At 49.7% G+C, this 20623-nt stretch overlaps 1 protein-coding gene across 2 annotated transcripts; it reads left to right on the top strand.

Annotated features, from left to right (window-relative positions):
• The first annotated feature begins 14766 nt into the window (after nt 1-14766).
• GJB3 (gap junction protein beta 3) lies at nt 14767-20076 on the top strand. 2 transcript variants are annotated; one of them, XM_025393231.1, is made up of 2 exons: nt 14767-15169; nt 18453-20076. In XM_025393231.1, exon 2 carries the CDS (start codon nt 18478-18480, stop codon nt 19288-19290), a length of 813 nt encoding a protein of 270 aa, XP_025249016.1. In that variant the 5' UTR covers nt 14767-15169; nt 18453-18477; the 3' UTR covers nt 19291-20076. The 2 variants fall into 2 exon arrangements, with proteins under 2 accessions (XP_025249016.1, XP_025249008.1); XM_025393223.1 differs by lacking the exon at nt 14767-15169 and adding an exon at nt 15660-15831.
• The last annotated feature ends 547 nt before the right edge of the window (nt 20077-20623 follow it).

The raw sequence follows: 20623 nt of genomic DNA on the forward strand, positions 1-20623 counted from the left end.
CCCCCAGCTAATCACCAGCTCACAAATGTCCTCCACTCCCTCACCTTCCCATGCCTCTCTAGTTCTCACCTGGCAAGACCCTAACTCCAGTTAAACCAGACTCTCCACATGGCACCTGTTCCTGAGCACCTGGAGGATAATACAACTGGACTGACTGGTCTCCATTTAAACTTCTGACCACAAACTTCAAGTGGACACTCAGCACCTCTAAGAAATTCTATATTTTCCTAAAACTTTATCCCTACTCTCCAAAATGACTCTATCATGCCTTCTCCTCTTTCCTCAAACAGACGCCATTCTCCTAATCCTCCATTTAAGCTGATAGGCAACACAGAGTGCTGGGAATAGAAGCAACCAGCCAGCTTAGCTCAGCCCACCACCACCACATCTGCCAAACTCACAGCATGAGCGGCTGTTGGCCTTGCCTCCTCTCCTGTAACATGGACAAAGCGTCCCTGCTCCTGGAACACTCCCCTCCACTTGGACAATGGACCTCTTCACCCCTCACCTGCTCTAGACTGTGCTCCACAGTTGGTGCCTCTCTCTCCTGCGTTGCCATTTCCCTTTCTACAAATGTACTATAATAATTTCATCTCTCTCTTTTTTTGAATTCTCTCTTGACACTCCATTCTTCTCCAGCTGCTACCTCATTGCCAAAACAAAAGTCTTCTATACTTGCTGCCTCCACTTCCTTGTTGCTTTAACTTGTTCCAGTCAGGACTGCTCTTGTCAATATCCCCAAGGGCCTCCAAGCTGCCACACCCAGTGGTCCATTCTTTGACCTGGCCTAACTCCCTCAGAATCATTCAGTCATGGAGAGCTCCCTCCTCAAACATTGTCTTCTCTTGGCTTCCAGGCAGCATCTCTCCTGGCTTTCCTCCCACCTCGCTGATGGGTCTTTCTTGATGTCCTTCAATGCCTCTCCTTCCTCTTCCTAAGCTCTAAATGCAAGATGCCCCAGGGCCCAGTTCTCTACCTTCTTTCCTCCTCTCTATACATTTCCCCTTCACTGACCTGATCCAGTACCACCTATAAAACCATCCATAAACTGATGGCTCCCACATTGATGTGTCCAGACCTAACTGTTCCTATGAGGGTCAGACTCCTGTATTCAACTTCCTATTGGTCATCTAAAACAGAACTCCTAATTCCCCTAATCGAGAACAGATTTAAGCTTTCTCCAAGCCTTCCCCACCTTGGAAAATGTCATCCCCATCCATCCAGATGCTCAGTTCAAAAACCTGGAATCTCTTTCCTCATAATCATATTGGCACCATTAGCAAGTTGTATTGGCTATCATTCCAAAATGCCATATTCAAAATCCAATCACTTGGTGACTTCATATCCAACACCCCAGTCTTTCCAAGTGCTTCAGTCCCAGGTGAAGGCACCTTATTTCTACACCTGGACACCTACAGCAGCTGGTCTCCCTGCCTCCACTCTTGTTCCCCTAAAATTCTTCTTCCACATAACAGCCTGAAATATCTTTCTAGCATGTCAGTCAGATCAGTGGAGTCACTCCCTGACTTAAAATCCTCCAAGTGGCTTCCCATCATGGCCAGAAAAATAAATTTAAGCCAAACTCTACCATCACCTGCAAGGTCTTACAGGGTCAGACACTGGCTACTGCTCCAAACCAACCTCCGTTCACTCTCTGCTCTTGCCATGCTCCACTCACACTGGCCTTCTCCCATCTTGGGGTCTTTGCACCTGCCCCGCTGACAGGGCTCTTCCCCTCCAGCTTGATATGTCTGTCTCCCTAGCATTCACATTTCAACTCAGACATCCCCTCTTCCAGGAGGTCCTTTCTGACCCACCCTCTTTACCCACCACACACCATCACTCTCCATTGTGTGACCTCATTTTATCTTCTTTGTAGCCCTTACTAGTACATGAAATTTTTTTACATATTTATTATTTTTGTTGCCTCACTGGGATGAGCTCCTTAAGACGTGGGACTCTGTTGTCTTCACCCTTCTATCCTCCAGCACCTAGAACAGTGCTTGACACATAGTAGGCACTCAATTAAAATGGGTTGACACTGATGATGGGCACCCAGAAGGAGATGTCTAGTAGGCTGTTGATGTAAGAGGGAAAAGGACTAGTCAGGAGATATCTATTTGGGACTTGTCAGCATAAATGCCTGAATATAAGACACGATTTTGCTCCAAAATTACCCTTTAGGAAGGAAGCTTTTGTCTTTCATTCAAGTCCTTACAAAGTCCCCTGCATTTGGGAGGCATGCTCTCAATTATTGCATTTTGAAACAACAAAACGCTCTTTGGGGAAAACTCATTAGCCTGAAATAACCTCAATCAATGAAGTTCTGGATATTCATGGTGGTTGCTTGGCAGAATCAGAAAAAAAAAAAAAGGTGAAGGCAAAAGCATTTCACATATATTGGATCATTATTCCCAAGGGCAGGACTTTACAATTGCAAGTATTGTCTTTGTAAGCAAACCCATTTTTAAAAATCACTTTAAAACAATAAAGGAAGTGGTTATGTTATGGAGATGACAAATACCTACTGGAAGATTTTTTTTTATTTATGCAACCTAATATTAAGCAGCCAGACTTTTATGGCAAAGAATAAAATCTCCAGCATCATACACTGATTCAAAAAGCACTATGTCTCAAATAACTTAGGCAGAAATAAAGTTTTTGTGTTTTGTAAAATGTTGATAACAACCAAAGCTCTAATGATATGGACTCAGATGTTAGAGAAAAATGTTAAGAATTTAAATAAAATTACTTCTTAAAGCACGAGGAGAGAAAAACTAATACTTCTTACTACATTGTTTTATACAATTTGTGATTTTTAAAATGTATAACAAACTAAGTGAATAAAGTACATTTTATTTCAACCACACTAAGAGCTTATATATCCAAGTCAGCCCACACACATTTTTGAGGCTCTCCTCAATGGGAATATGGGGGGTTACGTTTTATCTGGAGACATATCTGGGCCTCTATGGTAGTTGGGGACTTGAGCCTTGGGAGTGGGTAAGACCATACAGAGACTGGGGGAGAGATGAGAAGATACCCTAGGATGGAGACTTAAAGGTCAAATAACATGGGGGAAGACAGCTCCAGGCAGGGTAAGTAGAGATCATCCAAGCCACAGGAGTATGATGTCGTAGAGGAGGAAGATGGTGTCGCAGAAGCCAAGAGAAGTGTTTCTAAGAGAAAGTGATCATCAGAGCCAAACGCTGACATGGGCCAAATCAAATAAGGACTGAAAAGTGTTCGTTCCATTCACAAGATGGTCATGGGTACCTGTGCAGGAGAATGGGATGTAGAAACCAGGTCCCAGGGCAGTGAAGGGACAGTGAGGGCCAGGCACATGGAAACAGGTGTGAACAACTGGCTGGTGAATGTGGCTGTGAGAAGAATAGGAAATGAGAGGGTGTTTATTGGCAGGAGAATCAGGGGACCAGCGAAGATTTTTTTAATGATGGGAGAGGCCTGAGAATGTTTAAATAATGATGGGATGAATCCAGTAGAGGAGGGTCAAGGTCCCAAAGAGAGATGGAAGGAATGGGATCCAGAGCCAGAAGGAGGATCAGACTTGGAGACTTGGACTAGAGAAGGAGGGTCGGCTATTGTATCCTGAGGGAAGGAGGAAATGGTGAGATGGGGGCAAGCTTTCCTATGCTGTGACCACAGCCTCCACCCCAGTCCCCTCACTTAGCTCCTCCCTCAACACCTGTTCATGACCCCATAGGCACTTCCAGACCTGACCCTGTGTCCTTCTCCCAATCTACCAGCCTCCCTGCCCTACATTCCCTTTCTTCTGCAGCCAGCCTAGGCCTGAGCTCCACAGTGTCTTTATTATCACCCTCAGCTCACATGGGAGTTGCCTTCCCTACTAGACCGCAGGCTGTCTGAGGGCAGGAACAGTATCTGCCTGGTTTGGCAATGTATCCTCAGACCTCGCACCACGGCCAGTACACAGTAAAAGGGTAATGAATATTTGCTGAGATGGTGACTGGAATGAATTGCTGTCTCACAGCATCCCCACTACCCTCTGCCCCTCCTTCCTTAGCAGAACTCCAGGCCCCGATCAATCCAACAGGGCTTCTCTATCTCTCCATCCTGTGCTGGACTCTGCTAGAGTAAACCACGCAACCAAACAGAGTGAGGCCACTGCAAATTCTTGCTCTCCAGCCTAACCTGGGCACTCGATGCCACCTAACGAATTCTGCTTTGGTCTCTCTGCTGTTGTACATGGTGGCAGCTTCCTCAATTTCTCCATTCTCCTCAAACTTTCTAGCACATTCCATCTTATTTACATCCTATTTCTTAAAGAAAGTAGAAGCTATCTGGGAAGAATGCTCTCTTCTCGACTGCCACCAAACCTACAGACCAATGCTCATCCACCACCTCCCTCTCTCCTTTCCTACAGCACAAAGGGGTGGGCCCACTGTTAACTCTCTAAACTCTTGACCTGTGCACAGGATCCTCTTTCTCCCCCACCTCTTTGCTTTCTTCTGCATCTCTGACACCTACTTCTCTCCTGGATCTCTCAGCATTTAAGCATGCTCAGATCTTTCCCATCCAAAAACAAAAGCAAAACCCTTCCTTGACCCCATGTTCCCTGCAGCAACCTCCTTATCTCTCTCCTGGCTTTCACAACTGTGCCTCCTGAAACTGATGTCTACACTTACTGTCTCCACTTCTTCACCTCCCACTCACCCACCCACCAGCTATGATCTGTCTCTGTCCTCACAAGCCACTCAAACTGCCCTGCCTCTGCCAAGTTCACCTACGATTCGTTTGTCAGTAAGCCCAGTGGATGCTTTCCAGCCCTTGTCTGTGCGATGAGGCATTTAGCAGGGTAGATGGTCTTCCTTCTTTAGCCTCTTCCCCAGGTCATTGAGTCCTTCCTCATTCTGCCCACTCAGCACTTCTCTTCCTCTAAACTGGGGTTCTAAAGGCACCTGCCAGGCTGATGCCCAGGTCCCTTGTCCTCAGGGTGTCCTCTAGGTGAAGCCAATCAGCATTTTTCTGCAGATCATTTCAATCATTTCTAAGAGAAGAGTGTCATGGCAAAACTTGGAAGGGAGGAGCTCAAGCTAAGAGTAACTTTGTGCAAAAGCCCATTAGTGCAAGGAGAGAAGAAAGCCAACAGTTAGAGAGGAGCAGAAGTGAAGTAGGTGGGAGAGCAGCTCCAGATGCACCCCAGACCTAATTCCAGGTACCCCTGGGGCCCCAAGGTCCCCCTGCCCTTCCCGTGTTTCTTTAAACCAATGAATTGCCCTCTGTGCCTGGAACTAATTCAAGCTGCATTTCTGTCACTTGCAATTAAGAGTGCTGACTAATACACCCAGGCTTCTGGGACACCACTCATCTGGTTTTCCTGCCACTGCTCCGGCCGCTCCCTTTCAATCTCCTTCAGCCCACCTCTTAATTAGGAAGGTCCCTGGGGCTCTGTCCCAGGCCACCTTCTCTCCTCAGTCTCCCTGCCCTCCCTGGGTGATTACAATTACATCCTCTCCCATGGCCTTGACCACCATCCCAACACTGTTGACTACAAAATCTGTATTTCCACCCTTCTTTTTTTTTATTTTCATATTGTAATAGAATATCCTTAACATAAAAATTACCATTTTAACTGTTTTAAGTGTACAATTCAGTCACATTAATTACATTCACAATGTTGTGCAACCATCACCACTACTTATTTCCAGAGCCTTTGTTGTTGTTGTTGTTGTTGTTGTTGTTGTTGTTGTTGTTGTTTTGAGATGGATCTTGCTCTGTCACCAGGCTGGAGTGCAGTGGCATGATCTCAGCTCACTACAACCTCCGCCTACCGAGAGCTGGACTCCAGGCATGCACCACCACACCCAGCTAATGTTTTTGTATTTTTAGTAGAGACGAGGTTTCTCCATGTTTGTCAGGCTGGTCTCGAACTCCCAACCACAGAAGATCTGCCTGCCTCAGCCTCCTAAAGTGCTGGGATTACGGGTGTGAGCCACCGCGCCCAGCCTTTCAGAGGCCTTTTTATCACCCTCAACAAGAGCTCTATCCATACCCATTCGACAATAACCTCCATTCACCCAGCAACCTCTGGTACCCTTGGTAACCTCTAACCTACTTCCTGTCTCTGTGGATTTGCCTATTCTCAGCATTTCAAAAAAGTGGAATCATACCATATTTTTCCTTTGGTGTGTGGCTTATTTCACTTATAATGTTTCCAAGATTCATCCATATTGCAGCACGTATCAGAACTTCATTCACTTTTCTGATTGGATAACAGTTCGCTGTGTGGATAGACCATATTTCATTTATCCATTCATCCACTGATGGACATTTGGGTTCTCTCCACCTTTTGACTGCTGAGAACAGCGCTACTAAGAACATTCGTGTACAAGTATTTGTTTAAGTTTCTGTTTTCAATCTTTTTGCGTGTATATCGAGGAGTGACTTGCTGGGTCCTACGGTAATTCTGTGTTTAAGTGCTTGAGGAACTGCCACACCGTTTCCCAAAAAGGCTGCACTGTTTTACATTTGCACCAACTCACACAAGGGTTCCAATTCCTCTTCTGTTTCCTGAGGCCCAGTCCCATTCATCCAGCTGCCTCTGGACATCCAAACACACATGTCTCTTGGGAAACTCAGATCCAACCATAGCAGGGCATCAGGAGGCAAAGGACATTTTGGCTGTGTGAAAACAATCAGTCCTGAGGCTTGGGGATGGGCTAAGTGCCGGGGATTAGGTGAAGCTTGGGGATGCATGTGGGATGGGGTGAAGCTTCTGTTGTGCACTTTTATCACAATAAGAAATAGTTTTTAAAGGCCATGTCAGAATGTTCCAATGGCCTTGTCAAAAATGGCTGCATCCACTATTTACAGTAGCAAAGACTTGGGACCAACCCAAATGCCCATCAATGACAGACTGGATAAAGAAAATGTGGCACGTATACACCATGGAATACTATGCAGCCATAAAAAAGAATGAGTTCATGTCTTTTGCAAGGACATGGATGAAGCTGGAAACTATCATTCCCAGCAAACTAACACAGGAACAGAAAACCAGACATGGCATGTTCTCACTCATAAGTGGGAGTTGAACAGTGAGAACACATGGATACAGGGAGAGGAGCATCACACAGTGGGGCCTGTCGTGGGGTGGGGGGCAAGGGGAGGGAGAGGATTAGGACAAATACCTAATGCATGCAAGGTTTAAAACCTAGATGACGGGTTGATAGGTGCAGCAAACCACCATGGCACATGCATACCTATGTAACAAACCTGCATGTTCTGCACAGGTATCCCAGAACTTAAAGTAAAATTAAATAAATTTAAAAATAAAAATAAATAGCTGCACCAGCAACTTGGATGGAGTGGAAGCCATTATTCTAAGTGAAATAACTCAGGAATGGAAAACAGAATAGTGTATGCTCTCACTTATGAGTAGAAGCTAAGCTGTGAAGAAGTAAAGGCATAAGAGTGACAGAATGGAGTTTGGGGAATTGGGGGGATATTAGGAGGGGGTGAGGGATAAAAGACTACATATTGGCTACAGTGTACACTGCTCAGGTGATGAGTGCACCAACATCTCAGAACTCACCACTAAATAATTTATCCATGTAACCAAAAACCACCTGTTCCCCAAAAACTACTGAAATAAAATTTTAAAAAAGGAAAAAAATGGTCGCAGCAGAACACATTTACAAACATACAGATCATTTAGCAAACTCCAGGCACAAGGACCCTGTTGTTTTCTTCTGCCCCTCCCAATATGCTCCTTTCCTAATCCTTAACAGCTCAGGTAATGGCAAACCATCTTATCAGGTGCTTATGTCAGGACGTCTCTAATTTGTAGAGACAGCGAGGCCAGGAACAATATGGCCCTACAGCTCAGATACAATCTAAGCTCTATGCCCTGAAATCTATTGCCGTCACCTCTGCAGCCCAGGATCAAGGCACCAAAATCTCCCACATGTCAGGCGGCAGACTGATTTCAGGGCCTATTGCACACATCTCACCTTAAGCTGGCTTCCCCAGACATCCTGATGCCCTACACTCTTGCAGCTCGAACCGCAGCCCAAGCAAGGAGCCTCCTCCCATCCAGAAGGAGGGAAGGAGCTGGGTGAAGACAGACAGACTACAGCCAGCCACGCAGCCCACTTGACCCCTGAGCACCGGGGATTCTGACCTGGTGGCAGGAAGGAAAGAGGAAAAATGAGGCTCAGCCAAAAAGGGCTTCCTGGAGGAGGGCAGCTGATCAGGGAGGAACTTCTGGCAAGTAGGAGGTGGCAATGCTGAGCTAGAAGGAAACTGATGACACGGCTGCCATGCACTGGCCTGGGACAGGAGCTTACCAGGCTTTGGGGGTCTTATTCACTCTTGTGACAAGTATTCTTTGTCTACTAAGTGCCAGGCACTGTTTTAGGCACCGGGAATATAGCAGCAAACACAACAGAAAGAAAATGGCTGCCCCACAGATTTCTAGTGATATGAGAGACAATAAACAAAAACTGAGAAGGGAATTACGATTTTAGATGGGGAGGCCAGGGAAGGTCAGTAAGTCTATTTCAGAGAGAAGAAAGAGCAAGTGCAGGGACACTGAGACCCGGAAAGGCCTGGCACATACCCAGGATACAAGGAAGCCAATGAGGCAGCACAGCCAGTGAGCTGAGAGACGTGGAAATGAGGACGGAGCCTACAGGTGAGGCCTGAGAAGGACTCGGTCGTGTAGGGTCTTACAGGCCATCCTGGTGCCGTCGGCTGTCAGTCTGAGTGAGTCGGAAGCCAGTGCAACATTTTTAAGCAAACAGGAGCAAGATCCCTCTGGCAGCTCTGTTAGCAGCAAATGGATGGGGCAAAGGCTAAAGCAGGAAGACCAGTTACAAGGCTACTGCACTCATCCAGGAAAGAAATGGTTCTTGATTTCATTTTACCCCAGTAGTATCAATGGAGTCAGCGAGAAGTGGCCAGATCCTGTAAATATTTTGAAAGTAGCACCAAAATGATTCACCGACATTGGATGTGGGATATGGGAAAAGGGGATCAACGAAGACTCTAAGGTTTGGGGCCTGAGCAAGTCAATGAGTAAAACTGCCATTTAGTAGAATAAGTGAGAAAAAAGGTCAGAGAGGAAGAAAAGGGGTAGGTTGCCAGATGAGCAAATTTCAGATAAACAATTTTTTTTTTTTTTTTTTTTTTTTTTTTTTTCTCACTCTTCACCTTGCTCGACTGCAGTGGTGCAATCTCGGCTCACTGCAACCTCCACCTCCCTGGTCCAAGCGATTATCCTGCCTTGGCTTCCCGAGTAGCTGGGACTACTGGTGCACACCACCACACCCAGCTATTTTTTTGTATTTTTAGTAAAGATGAGGTTTCACCAGGTTGGCCAGGATAGTCTCGATCTCTTGACCTCGTGATCCACCCACCTCAGCATCCCAAAGTGCTGGGATTACAGGCATGAGCCACCGTGCACAGCCAACAATTTTTTAATGTGTGTACTAGCTGAAATTCAGAATTAACTGGGTGTCATGGTTGTGTTTTTGCATTGTTCCCAAATCTGGCATCCCTAGTAAATAAGGAGCTTACCTACTAAACATCCTAGGAGAAAGCTGACTAACAGCTGGACATAAAAGTACCGAATTTAGAGGAACGGTCTGGGCTGGGGATACGTATTTAGGGGTTGTCAGCTGAATTTTCATATTTTAAACCCTGAGACTGGATGATGTTGCCATGTGAGTGAGGGAGGACAGAGAAGAGAAAGAGCACAAGGACTGAGCCCCAAGGCAGCCCAGTACTTAGAAGTCAGGAAGATCTGGAGGAACCAGCAAAGGAGACTGAGAAAGAAAGCACAGGAAGGAAGGAGAAAAGTCAGGAGAGTGTGACGTCTCCGAAGCCAAATGAAGAGTGTCAAGGCAAGAGGAATCAACTTCATTCAACGCTGCTGAGGGTTCAGGGAAAGATGAGGACTGAAACTTGGCCATGGGGTTTAGCTGTAGGGACTTTGACAAGAGCAGTTTTGGTGTCATATAGGAAGCAAAAGTCTGATTAGAATAAGCTCAAGAGAAGATGAAAGAGAAAAAATGGAGATCATGAATCGGGACAAGTCTTTTGATAGATTTTGCTGTAAAGGAGTGGAAAGAAATGAGGCAGACGCTGGAAGGAGAAGTGGAGTTCAGGTTAAGGTGTTTTTTTGTTTTGTTGTTAAGATGGAGAAATACCTACATGGTTATTATAACAGGAAAGATCCAGTAAAGAGCAAAAAGTCAGTGATGGAGGAGAAAGAGAGGGGGTGGAGGGAGGTGCCTGGTGGGTAAGAAGGGGTGTGTGCACATTAGAATGGTTGGCTCCTGACAGCTGCTCAACGAAGTCACGTATTACCTCCATTCGAGGAGCAAGGTGTGTGGGCAGAAGTTTCGAGCAACTCTAGGTGACTTGGAAAATAAGCAACACTCCAGCCCAGGCCCTGGAAGACCGTCTCCTCCCTGCCTGCAGCCCCAGACATGCCTGAGCAGGGCTCGAAAGCCCCCATCCCTCTGCCTGACCTGTTTCCCATGGCTTCTGCCTGCCCCACCTCTCCGCTCACGGGAGGAAAGGGCTTATGCCTCTGCTGCAGACACACAAAGACAAGGAAAACTCCAGTCTGAGAGGTAGGGGGCGGGGGTCTTCCCATCCCAGGAAGCACCTGCCTGAGGCCTGGGCAAGAGCTCTAGGTGGAGAGGGTGGCCTGGGAGCAACACCACCTGGGCCAGGGCCAGGGCCAGAAGAGGTACAGGCTCAGGCCCTGCCACCTCCACAGAGCAGGTGTAGGCCCTGAGGGCAGCTGCCAAGCCCTGGTGCAACATAGCTTTGTCCTGAGGCAGGGGGATGGCCTAGATGGCCTCCTACACATTCCCCTACTCAGGGAGCAGAAATTTAGGGTGGGACCACAAGGCATTAAGGTCCTCAGAGCCATTCTCTCTGGAATGGGGAACTCTTCCAGCTCACTCCAGAAAAAGCAAAGGCCAATTGTTGGGGGCACTACCTCATGTCAAGAGTGAAGAGCCAGCATCTGGCAGGGTCAGAATGACAGGACCTAGGTGATAAAATCACCTGGTCACCAGAGCAGAATAACCCAACCACACATATAGACACCACTACACACCACCACCTGACACACAACCACACACGCACACAGTCTCCCACAGCAGCCCAGCCATCTCCACCATCACACACATTCACAACCACGCAGGCACACAGCCTCCCACACCACCCCAGCCATCTCTGCCATCACACACATTCACAACCATGCACACACACAGCCTCCCACACCACCCCAGCCATCTCCACCATCACACACATTCACAACCACATGTGTGCACAGCCTCCCACACCACCCCAGCCATCTCCACCATCACACACATTCACAACCACAAATGCACACGGCCTCCCACACCACCCCAGCCATCTCCGCCATCACACACCTTCACAACCATGCACATCAAAGCCTACACACACGGCCCACATACCACCCTTAACACACAGATCTCCAGGCTCACACACACAGAAACAGTACTCGCATATAATCTTATGTGCACCCAGTGTTTACGAATAGTGACTGAGAATCTGTACATTCCTGGCCCTGGTAATGTGGCAGGAACATGACCAGCGAGCTCCCTGCTCTCCTGGAGATAATTTCAGAGACGGCTGTGAAGAGTGTCTGCTGAGGAAGTGGGGCAAGGAACCTTTGGGGCAGGGGTAGGGGAACCAGGGAACACCTCTATAAGAAGGTGAGACCTGAATAAGGAGGAGGAAGCTTCCAGGTAAAGAGCCAGCAGAAGGCAGTCCAGGCAGAGGGAACAGCAAAGGCGAAAACCAGAAGGCTGCCCTGAATGTGGCTTGTTCAAGAACCAGAAAGAAGACCACTACAGCGCCCAAGGGGATGAGAGATAGGGGGAGACGCAGGACTAGGTCGCCTGGTGCCTGGGGGTTCAACGTCGGGTGGATATCAGTCTAAAGTTAATGATAAGTCACTGTAAGGTTTTAAGAGGGAAGTGGCATGATCTATTAGGTTGGTGAAAAAGTAACTGCCATTTTTACCATTACTTTCAATGGCAAAAACCACAATTACTTTTGCACCAGTCTAATAGATCATTAAAACACTACTTCGGCTAGAAGCAACCATGGGAAAAGATGTTATTGCAATCCTCAGAGTGGTGAAGGCATTTCTAGTGACAACAAAACCCAAAGGCCATAAAAGATGATTTTAATACACTGGACTACATAAAACATGTTTAATTCTGTATGGCAAAACCGTGCCATCTATAAAGTCAAATTACAGGTGCCAAACAGTAGAGGCGGAAGAAATCCTTTCTATTTGTATCACAGACAGAGGGCTTGTTTCTTTAGTGTGTAAAGAGCTCCTGAGCAAAAAATAATAAAAGTCAACCATCCAATAGAAAAATGGGCAAAGGCAAAGGACTGTTCACAGGATGACAAAAAAAGCGGCTCTTAAATATACGAAAAGATGCTCAATCTCACTCATCCCAAGAGACATGCACAATAAAGGATAATGAGCTATCACTGACAAAGATCATAAAGTTTGATAACACTCTCTATTGGTAAGGATATGGGGATACAGGCACTCCCTTGTCTCTTGGAGTGCAAACTGAAACACCTGTGAAGACGATTAGGCAACATCTATCAAAATTTTAAATCCACATACAACTTTAAGGCAAAAATTCCACTTGTAGGAATATACCCTATAAATACAATTTTCAAATGTGTTAAATAATGATTATCTAAGGATATTCACTGCAATTGTGTTTGTAATAGAGTGAAACAAAAGACTAGAAGCAGCCTTAATTTTCATCAGAGTAAGACTGATTAAATATATTGTAGTACATATACTATTCAGCTGTTTTTAAAATGAGAGAGCAATATCAACTGATGGGAGAAACGTCTCATATTTTGTTAAATGAAAAAAGCAAAGTGCAGAAGAGTGCAGATAGCATAGCATACTTCCATAGGTTAAATGTGAAAAGAATATATAGTTGAATATGAACGGGCGATTTGAAAATGAAAACAAGAAACTAGGGACCCTGGTGTTCAGGTAAGCAGCTCCGGTTACAGTCTCGTGTTCAGGGAGAAGTCACGTCCGCTGTTGGAAATGTGTGAATCATCAGTGAGTGGGATGGTGTCTAGATCCCCAGGACTGGGTGAGCTCATCTGGAAAGGAAGAGACTGGTCCCTGGGACATGCCCACCTTAGAGGCCAGGATGTGAGGCCTGCGGTATCAAGAAAGCACAGGGAAGAAAGTGTTTCTAGAAGGAAGGAGTGGCACATTGTCCCAGGTGCTTCTGAAGGTCAAGGGGCATGGGGACAGAGGTGTGATTGCTGGATTTAGCATTACAGAGATGCATGGAGACCTTGACAGGCCGTTTTTAGTGACATGGTAGGGACAGGAACATTGCTCAAATGAGTCGAAAAATGACTAGGAGGGGAGGTAGAGGGGAGCAAGTCTTGCTCTGACAGGGAGCAGAGCAGCAGGCGGCAGAGTCTGGGGCCCCACACCATCATGCTCACTCCCACACCGCCCATGCATAGAACATGGCACACGCACCTGGGCCACCTGGCACTCCTCAATCTCAGCAAAGATTTTCAAGGGCCACGACCCCAGTGAGTACAAAGGGAGCCTCTGCTCTGTGACTTTTCTGTATCTGGAAGCAACACTGCTGAGGCCTCCAGAGCTAGGTCTACTGCTTACTATCTGTGTGACCCTGAGCGAGTCACCTCACCCGTGTGTGCTTCAGCTGTCTCCTTCATAAAAGCAGGAAGGATTGGACCTTCCTCATCTGGATGCTGTGAGCATATGGGACAGTGTCAGGTACAAAGATGCCGCTGGGCTCCCAACTCAGTGCTCATTCCCTACCAAAATGAGTAGGAGGAGGGTGACCATAATTGATGCTCCTAACTTTGGGGCATTTTTTAAAGTAAAAGGGGGCATTGTTAATGATGCCAGCACTGCAGGCATAAACCAATACAGTCCTGGGCAAACACCGTGTGGAGCCACCATAGTGCCAGCAATATCACCTCTGTGGAGGCAGGACTCGGGCCTCACCCTAAGATCCAGGGACTCCCAGGGAGGCTGGCAACCCTGGGGTTTTCCAGAAAAGGCTGAAGCGCTGCAGGCTCTTATTAGTTCCCAGTCATGACACGCTAGTAAATAAGACAACGCATCCTTATCCCCAGGGCACAGCCCAGCCCCACCCCAGCCGCAGACCCACCTGCTTTGGCAGGGGCTAGTTATTGCAATGGCATTTGTAATAGAATGAAATAAAAGACTAGAAACAGCCTTAATTTTTATCAGAGTAGAACTGATTAAATATATGACAGTACATATACTATTCAGCTGTTTTTAAAATGAGAGAGCAAGGCAGCTCTATATCGACTGATGGGATAAATGTCATATTTTGCTAAATGAAAAAAAGCAAAGTGCAGAAGAGTGTTGATAGCATACTTCCATAGGTTAAATGTAAAAAAGAGGACTATATAGTTGAATATGAACAGGCAATTCGTGAATGAAAACAAGAAACTAGGGACCCTGGTGTTCAGGTAGGCAGCTCCGGTTGCAGTCTGCCCTTCTGAGTCACTCCAGGCGGTGACCTCCCCCACTCCGCCCTCATTCCTGCACGTCTTTCCTGGCACAGGACTCACTGTGCCCCTTCCCGCTGTGGGTACAAGGTCTGCCCCCGACCCCGGCTCTCCAAAGCGCACCGACCTCCCTGGAGGCCGAGGTGGAGGGCCCGTCCCACCGGGGGACCGGGCTGGGCCGGAAGCGGGCACGGTACCCGCGGCAAACTAGCGAGGGCGAGTCCTGATTGCAGTCGGACCTGCCGCCGCGGCACTTAACAGTTGGCAGAGTGCTTCCCGCCCCTGATCTCATTGGAGCCTTCGGATGGCCCTGCCCACGATCACCGATGCCCCCATTTCACGCCTGAGGAAGCGGAGGCTCAGACGGGCCACCAGCCCCTCCGGAGGCTGGCCCGGGAGCACCTGGCAGCGTGGGGTCTAGGAGCCGGCTCCCTCCTGCTCCCTCCTCCGCGCCGCCCGAGGTGTGCCCGCCGTCCGTGTGCACCACTGCTGAGCCCAGCTCCGGCGCCCTCGCCTCTGCCGTGGGCCCCGGGGACGCGGGCTCAGGCCTCCGCGTTGGCCGCTGCAGGTAAGCGCTGGACCGGGCGGGGCCAGGCGGGGCGGGACCCTCAGGGGCGTCGAGCGCTCCCGGCGACCCCCTGCGGCAGGGCTGGGGCTTGAGCCTGCCAGTGCGCTGGGATGGGGCGCGAGGACGGGATGCGGGGACCCCTCTCCGGTGCCTCCCAATCCGCCCTCTCACCTGTCAATTCTGGGCCCGCTAGGGGCCCCGGCTGCGGGAAGGTTCCGAGACACCCCCTCGCCCAGTCCGAAAGCTCCCAAGCTGCCTGGGATGGAGGGAAACTGGGGAGGAAAGGGAGCTTTATCCTTAGGGGACATTGTGGGGCGGGAGGCAAAGCTGGGCACAGTACAGTCTGGGGGTCTGGGGAAAAACGGTTGCGCTGGGAGCTGGCTTTGTAGGGCAGCTGGGGGAACCAGAACTGGCTCCACCAGTCCCCAGCCTAGACTTGGGAAGGAAATTCTTTGCCTGTGAGGCTCCTCCCTGGGGTGTGTCAAGAGGGACTGGGCAGACAGCGCCCAAGGGTGGAAGGTGGGGGCTCAGGAGGGAGCTGCACCCCGGTGGGCAGCCATGGGAGGGTGTCAGGTGGAAGCAGCCGTCAGGGTCCCTCTCCTCTCTCCGTCCGGACAGACGGGGCTCCAGCCTCCACTTCAGTTCTTGTGAACTCCCACCACGTGAGTGGCAGACCTGGGAGGGAATAGTCTCAGGATTCTCACCACAGCCCGGGAAAGTAGGAATTATTTCCCTTTAGAGATAAGTAAATAGGGTCAATGAGATTAGGAAATTCTTGGAAGTCGCCCAGCTACTAAGTGGCCCAGCCGAGGTTTGAATCCAGGTGGAACTCGGTGTTCAGTGCTATCCCACTGCCTTCCCGCACCACCAGGGCTTGGAAGGAGCAGAATAGGGAAGAAGAGGAGGCTTTCCAGGAATGAGGTCTTCCCAATCGCCCCATCCTGCCCAGACTGTGATTCCCAGAGGAAACGCAGCCAGGAGAGCCAGGTGCTGAGAAGGAACTCCCTCTCTCCCTCTCTCCAGTGTAGGGAAGTCTTTCCCCCAATCCCCCCACCAGGCTGCCCCCAACCAGGATCCTGCGCACCCTCCTGTCCCCTCCCTCCAAGCTGCCTAGCTGAGAACTCAGCATCCATTTGTTTACCCATTCAGCATTGAGTGCCTACTATGTGCCAAGCACTGGGCACTAAATATAAAGCAAGACCAAGTTGACATTCTAGAGGGGGAGCCAGATAATAAATAAGACCAAAAAAAAGGACAAAGTATTTAATTTCAGATAGTGACTAAGTGCTATAAAGAAAACAAAGAGGGCTGGAAAAATTAGCCGGGCATGGTGGTGCACACGTGTGGCCCCAGCTACTCAGGGGGCTGAGGTAGGAGGATCCCTTGAGCCTGGGAAGCAGAGGTTGCAGTGAGCCAAGGTCGCACCACTGCACTCCAGCCTGGGTGACAGAGCAAGACCTTGTCTCAAAAGAAAGAAAGGGGACAGGAACAGAGAGACAGAAGCAGGGGCTCTTCAGACCCAGGGTAATCTGGAGAGGCCTCTAAAGAGATGAGGTTTGAGCAGAGGCCTGTGTGATGAGAAGGGTCTACCCATGTGAGGTTCTGGAGGAAGAGCATTCCAGACAGAAGGAATCAATAAAAAACCCCCAAGGCTCTTATTCCAGTGTGGCAGGGTGAAAATGTCGAATCTGGGGTTTTGCTAAGCCTAGCAAGAAGCTAGTAAAGTCTTGGCCGGGCGCGGTGGCTCAAGCCTGTAATCCCAGCACTTTGGGAGGCCGAGACGGGCGGATCACGAGGTCAGGAGATCGAGACCATCCTGGCTAACACGGTGAAACCCCGTCTCTACTAAAAAATACAAAAAACTAGCCGGGCGCGGTGGCGGGCGCCTGTAGTCCCAGCTACTCAGGAGGCTGAGGCAGGAGAATGGCGTGAACCCGGGAGGCGGAGCTTGCAGTGAGCAGAGATCCGGCCACTGCACTCCAGCCTGGGCGGCAGAGCGAGACTCCGTCTCAAAAAAAAAAAAAAAAAAAAAAAAAGAAGCTAGTAAAGTCTTAAACAAGGGAGTGGCATGAACTGATTTAATGGACTCTAGGAGCACAGGGGGAAGGTGAAAAGCTAGTAAAGAGGTCATAATACAGGCCAGAGTAATGGTGGTTTGGGGCAGGGTGGTGGCCTCGCAGGCATCACACTTGCTCAGAGGTGCAAATCCGCTCCAGGGGGAGTCACACGCACACAGGCCCACACACAGGCAGGTGGGGGCTCTCACACCCACAGCAGCGCAGAAACAAGGCATGCTCAGGCAGACCCACCCATTCACACCCTCTGAGTCACTCCAGGACTGGGAGGAAGATATGTGAATTGAGGCCTGAACAAAGCACATCTTTCCACCACAAGGCCCTGGCAACCAGCGTGGCTGGGGGTGGCTGGGCTTCCCCAGGCCCAGCGCAGGGAGCAGGGAGCTGCCTCTAGATACTCCCTGGATCCAGTGTCCTCCCAGGAGTCATATAAGCCTCCATATAAGGAGTCATAAGCCTCCATGCATCCCCCACCTGAACTGGTCTCCCCTCTTCACCACCCAGCAGCTATGAGACCTTGGGCTCGTTATTTCTCCTCTCTGAGCCTCAGTTTCCCCTCTGTAGAATGGGACTCATAACCGCAACTTCACAGTATAGTAGTGAGGCATCCACAAAGTAAGCGTTTCAAGAATCTGGTCTGGGGCAGGAGTCCATCGGAGAACGGAAGAGGAGGTGGTGGAGAGCACAGGCTCTGGCACCCAACAGCCGGCCTTGAATCCACCTCTTGTTTTAAGTGAGTTACTTGACCTCTCTAAATTTCACAGTAATGAGTAGCCAGCATTTATGGGGCACTTACTACGTACTACTTGTTTGGCAATCGTTCAATGATCAGTTTCATCTGTAAGTGAGGAGCACTGTAATAACCACCTTATGAGGTCATTCTAAGAGATTAAATGAGATTCTGCTCACAAAGTGTTTGGCTTCGTGCCTGGCTCAGAGTAAACACTCAACAAATGGTGATTGTTATTATCAGCAAAAGCACATTTGCTTCCTTCCAGCATACTAGTTCTGGTGCCTTTGGGTAAGTTATGTAACCTTGCTGTGCCTCAGTTTCCTATCTGCAGCTTGGGAGGAATAATAGTTCTGACCTCAGAGGGTCGTTCTGAGGATTGAACAAGTCAGAACTCAGAACACTGCCTGGTACATAGTAAATGCTCAATTAAGTCACCTATTCATTCACACGATGGTTTTTCCTCTAATTCTCTCAGGTAGGCACAGCCCCCACCAGACGCCATGGACTGGAAGACACTCCAAGCCCTACTGAGCGGCGTGAACAAGTACTCCACAGCGTTCGGGCGCATCTGGCTGTCAGTGGTGTTCGTCTTCCGGGTGCTGGTGTACGTGGTGGCTGCAGAGCGCGTGTGGGGGGACGAGCAGAAGGACTTTGACTGCAACACCAAGCAGCCCGGCTGCACCAACGTCTGCTACGACAACTACTTCCCCATCTCCAACATCCGCCTCTGGGCCCTGCAGCTCATCTTCGTCACGTGCCCCTCGCTGCTGGTCATCCTGCACGTGGCCTACCGTGAGGAGCGGGAGCGTCGGCACCGCCAGAAGCACGGGGACCAGTGCACCAAGCTGTACGACAACACAGGCAAGAAGCACGGAGGCCTGTGGTGGACCTACCTGTTCAGCCTCATCTTCAAGCTCATCATCGAATTCCTCTTCCTCTACCTGCTGCACACTCTCTGGCATGGCTTCAACATGCCGCGCCTGGTGCAGTGCGCCAACGTGGCCCCCTGCCCCAATATCGTGGACTGCTACATCGCCCGACCCACCGAGAAGAAAATCTTCACCTACTTCATGGTGGGCGCCTCCGCCATCTGTATCGTACTCACCATCTGCGAGCTCTGCTACCTCATCTGCCACAGGGTCCTGCAAGGCCTGCACAAGGACAAGCCTCGAGGGGGCCGTGGCCGCTCATCCTCCACCAGCCGAGCTTCCACCTGCCGCTGCCACCACAAGCTGGTGGAGGCTGGGGAGCTGGATCCAGATCCAGGCAATAACAAGCTGCAGGCCTCAGCACCCAACCTGACCCCCATCTGACAACAGGGCAGGGGGTAGGGCAACATGGGGGCTGCCAATGGGACAGGCAGGGCGGTGTGGCAGGGTGGAGAGGTCCTACAGAGGCTGAGTGACCCCACTTTGAGTTCACTAAGCTATGCAACTTTCCTTTTGGCAGATATTTTTTGACACTGGGCACTGGGCTGTCTACCCGGGTATAGGTAACCCACAGGCCCAGTGCCAACCCTCAAAGGACACAGACTTTGAAACAAGCGAATTAACTATCTATGCCTGCAAGGGGCCACTTAGGGCGCTGCTGGCAGGGCTTCTAGCTAACCCAGGAAGGGGTCATCTGGAGAGGCTTCCCTGAGGACACAATGTGTAAGAGAGGTGAGAAGAGCTCCCAAGCAGAGACAACGGCAGCACAGAGGTCTGGAGGCCATACAAAAAGAGATGCTCGCCCTGGGCTAACCTCAGCGGACCTAAGGCGACTCCACTCCTTCCGGAGGAGCCGCCCAGATTCCTGCAGTGGAGAGGAGGTCTTCTCCCAGCAGCAGCAGGTCTGGAGGCCTGAGAGTGAGTCTGACAAGAGGTTCTGGGGACACCCAGGGGTCCTCCAGGTCATCACTTGGCTCATTGGAAGCCCTCTTCCCCCAAATCCTACTCCCTCAGCCTCAGGCAGTGGTGCTCCCATCTTCCTCCCCACAACTGTGTTCTGCCTGGTGCCAGCCTTTCAGACCCTGATCCCAGGGACTCGGGTGGATGCGCTGATAGCACATGCTCAAGACAGTTTCCTTGAAATCAATAAAGCCTGTGTTTTCTACAGGTTGGCTCTGCCCCTGGTTCTCCCACACTCCCACCCACTCACAGGACCCTGAAGGTAGGGAAGGTAAACCCTCAGAAAGGGAAAGAGTTCCATGGCTGGGGGTGGAGCTAGGGTGGGAGCTGTGGCAGTGGCTGCAGCTGGGGCTGGAGCTAGAGCTGGGTTAGGCTGGGGCTGAGGTTGACAGCGGGAAGCTGGGTTTGTATTAGAGGAGGAGGCTGGAGTGGAACCTACTGATATATATGTTGGGATTCTAGTTGTGGCCACAAGAGTGCGCTGTGCTCCCTCTGCAATAGCGCTTCCAGCCTTCGTAATTAGACTTCGCCCTGAGTACACACACAATCACTGCCACTCACTATAAACAAACCACACTCCCTCCTCTGTCATCCAGTCACTGCCATCACAACACACATCCCCACCCTGTGTACACACAATCCTTGTTATTCATACTCTCACTCCTTATGTGCACTCTCAACAGGGCATGTCGTCTGCACTCAAGCATGCCATCCCAGCCTCACCCCGCATTTTATTCGGCTCATTCCATTTTCCCTG

This window comes from Theropithecus gelada, chromosome 1 (assembly GCF_003255815.1).
Source record: "Theropithecus gelada isolate Dixy chromosome 1, Tgel_1.0, whole genome shotgun sequence".
In the NCBI taxonomy this organism is placed as follows: domain Eukaryota; kingdom Metazoa; phylum Chordata; class Mammalia; order Primates; family Cercopithecidae; genus Theropithecus; species Theropithecus gelada.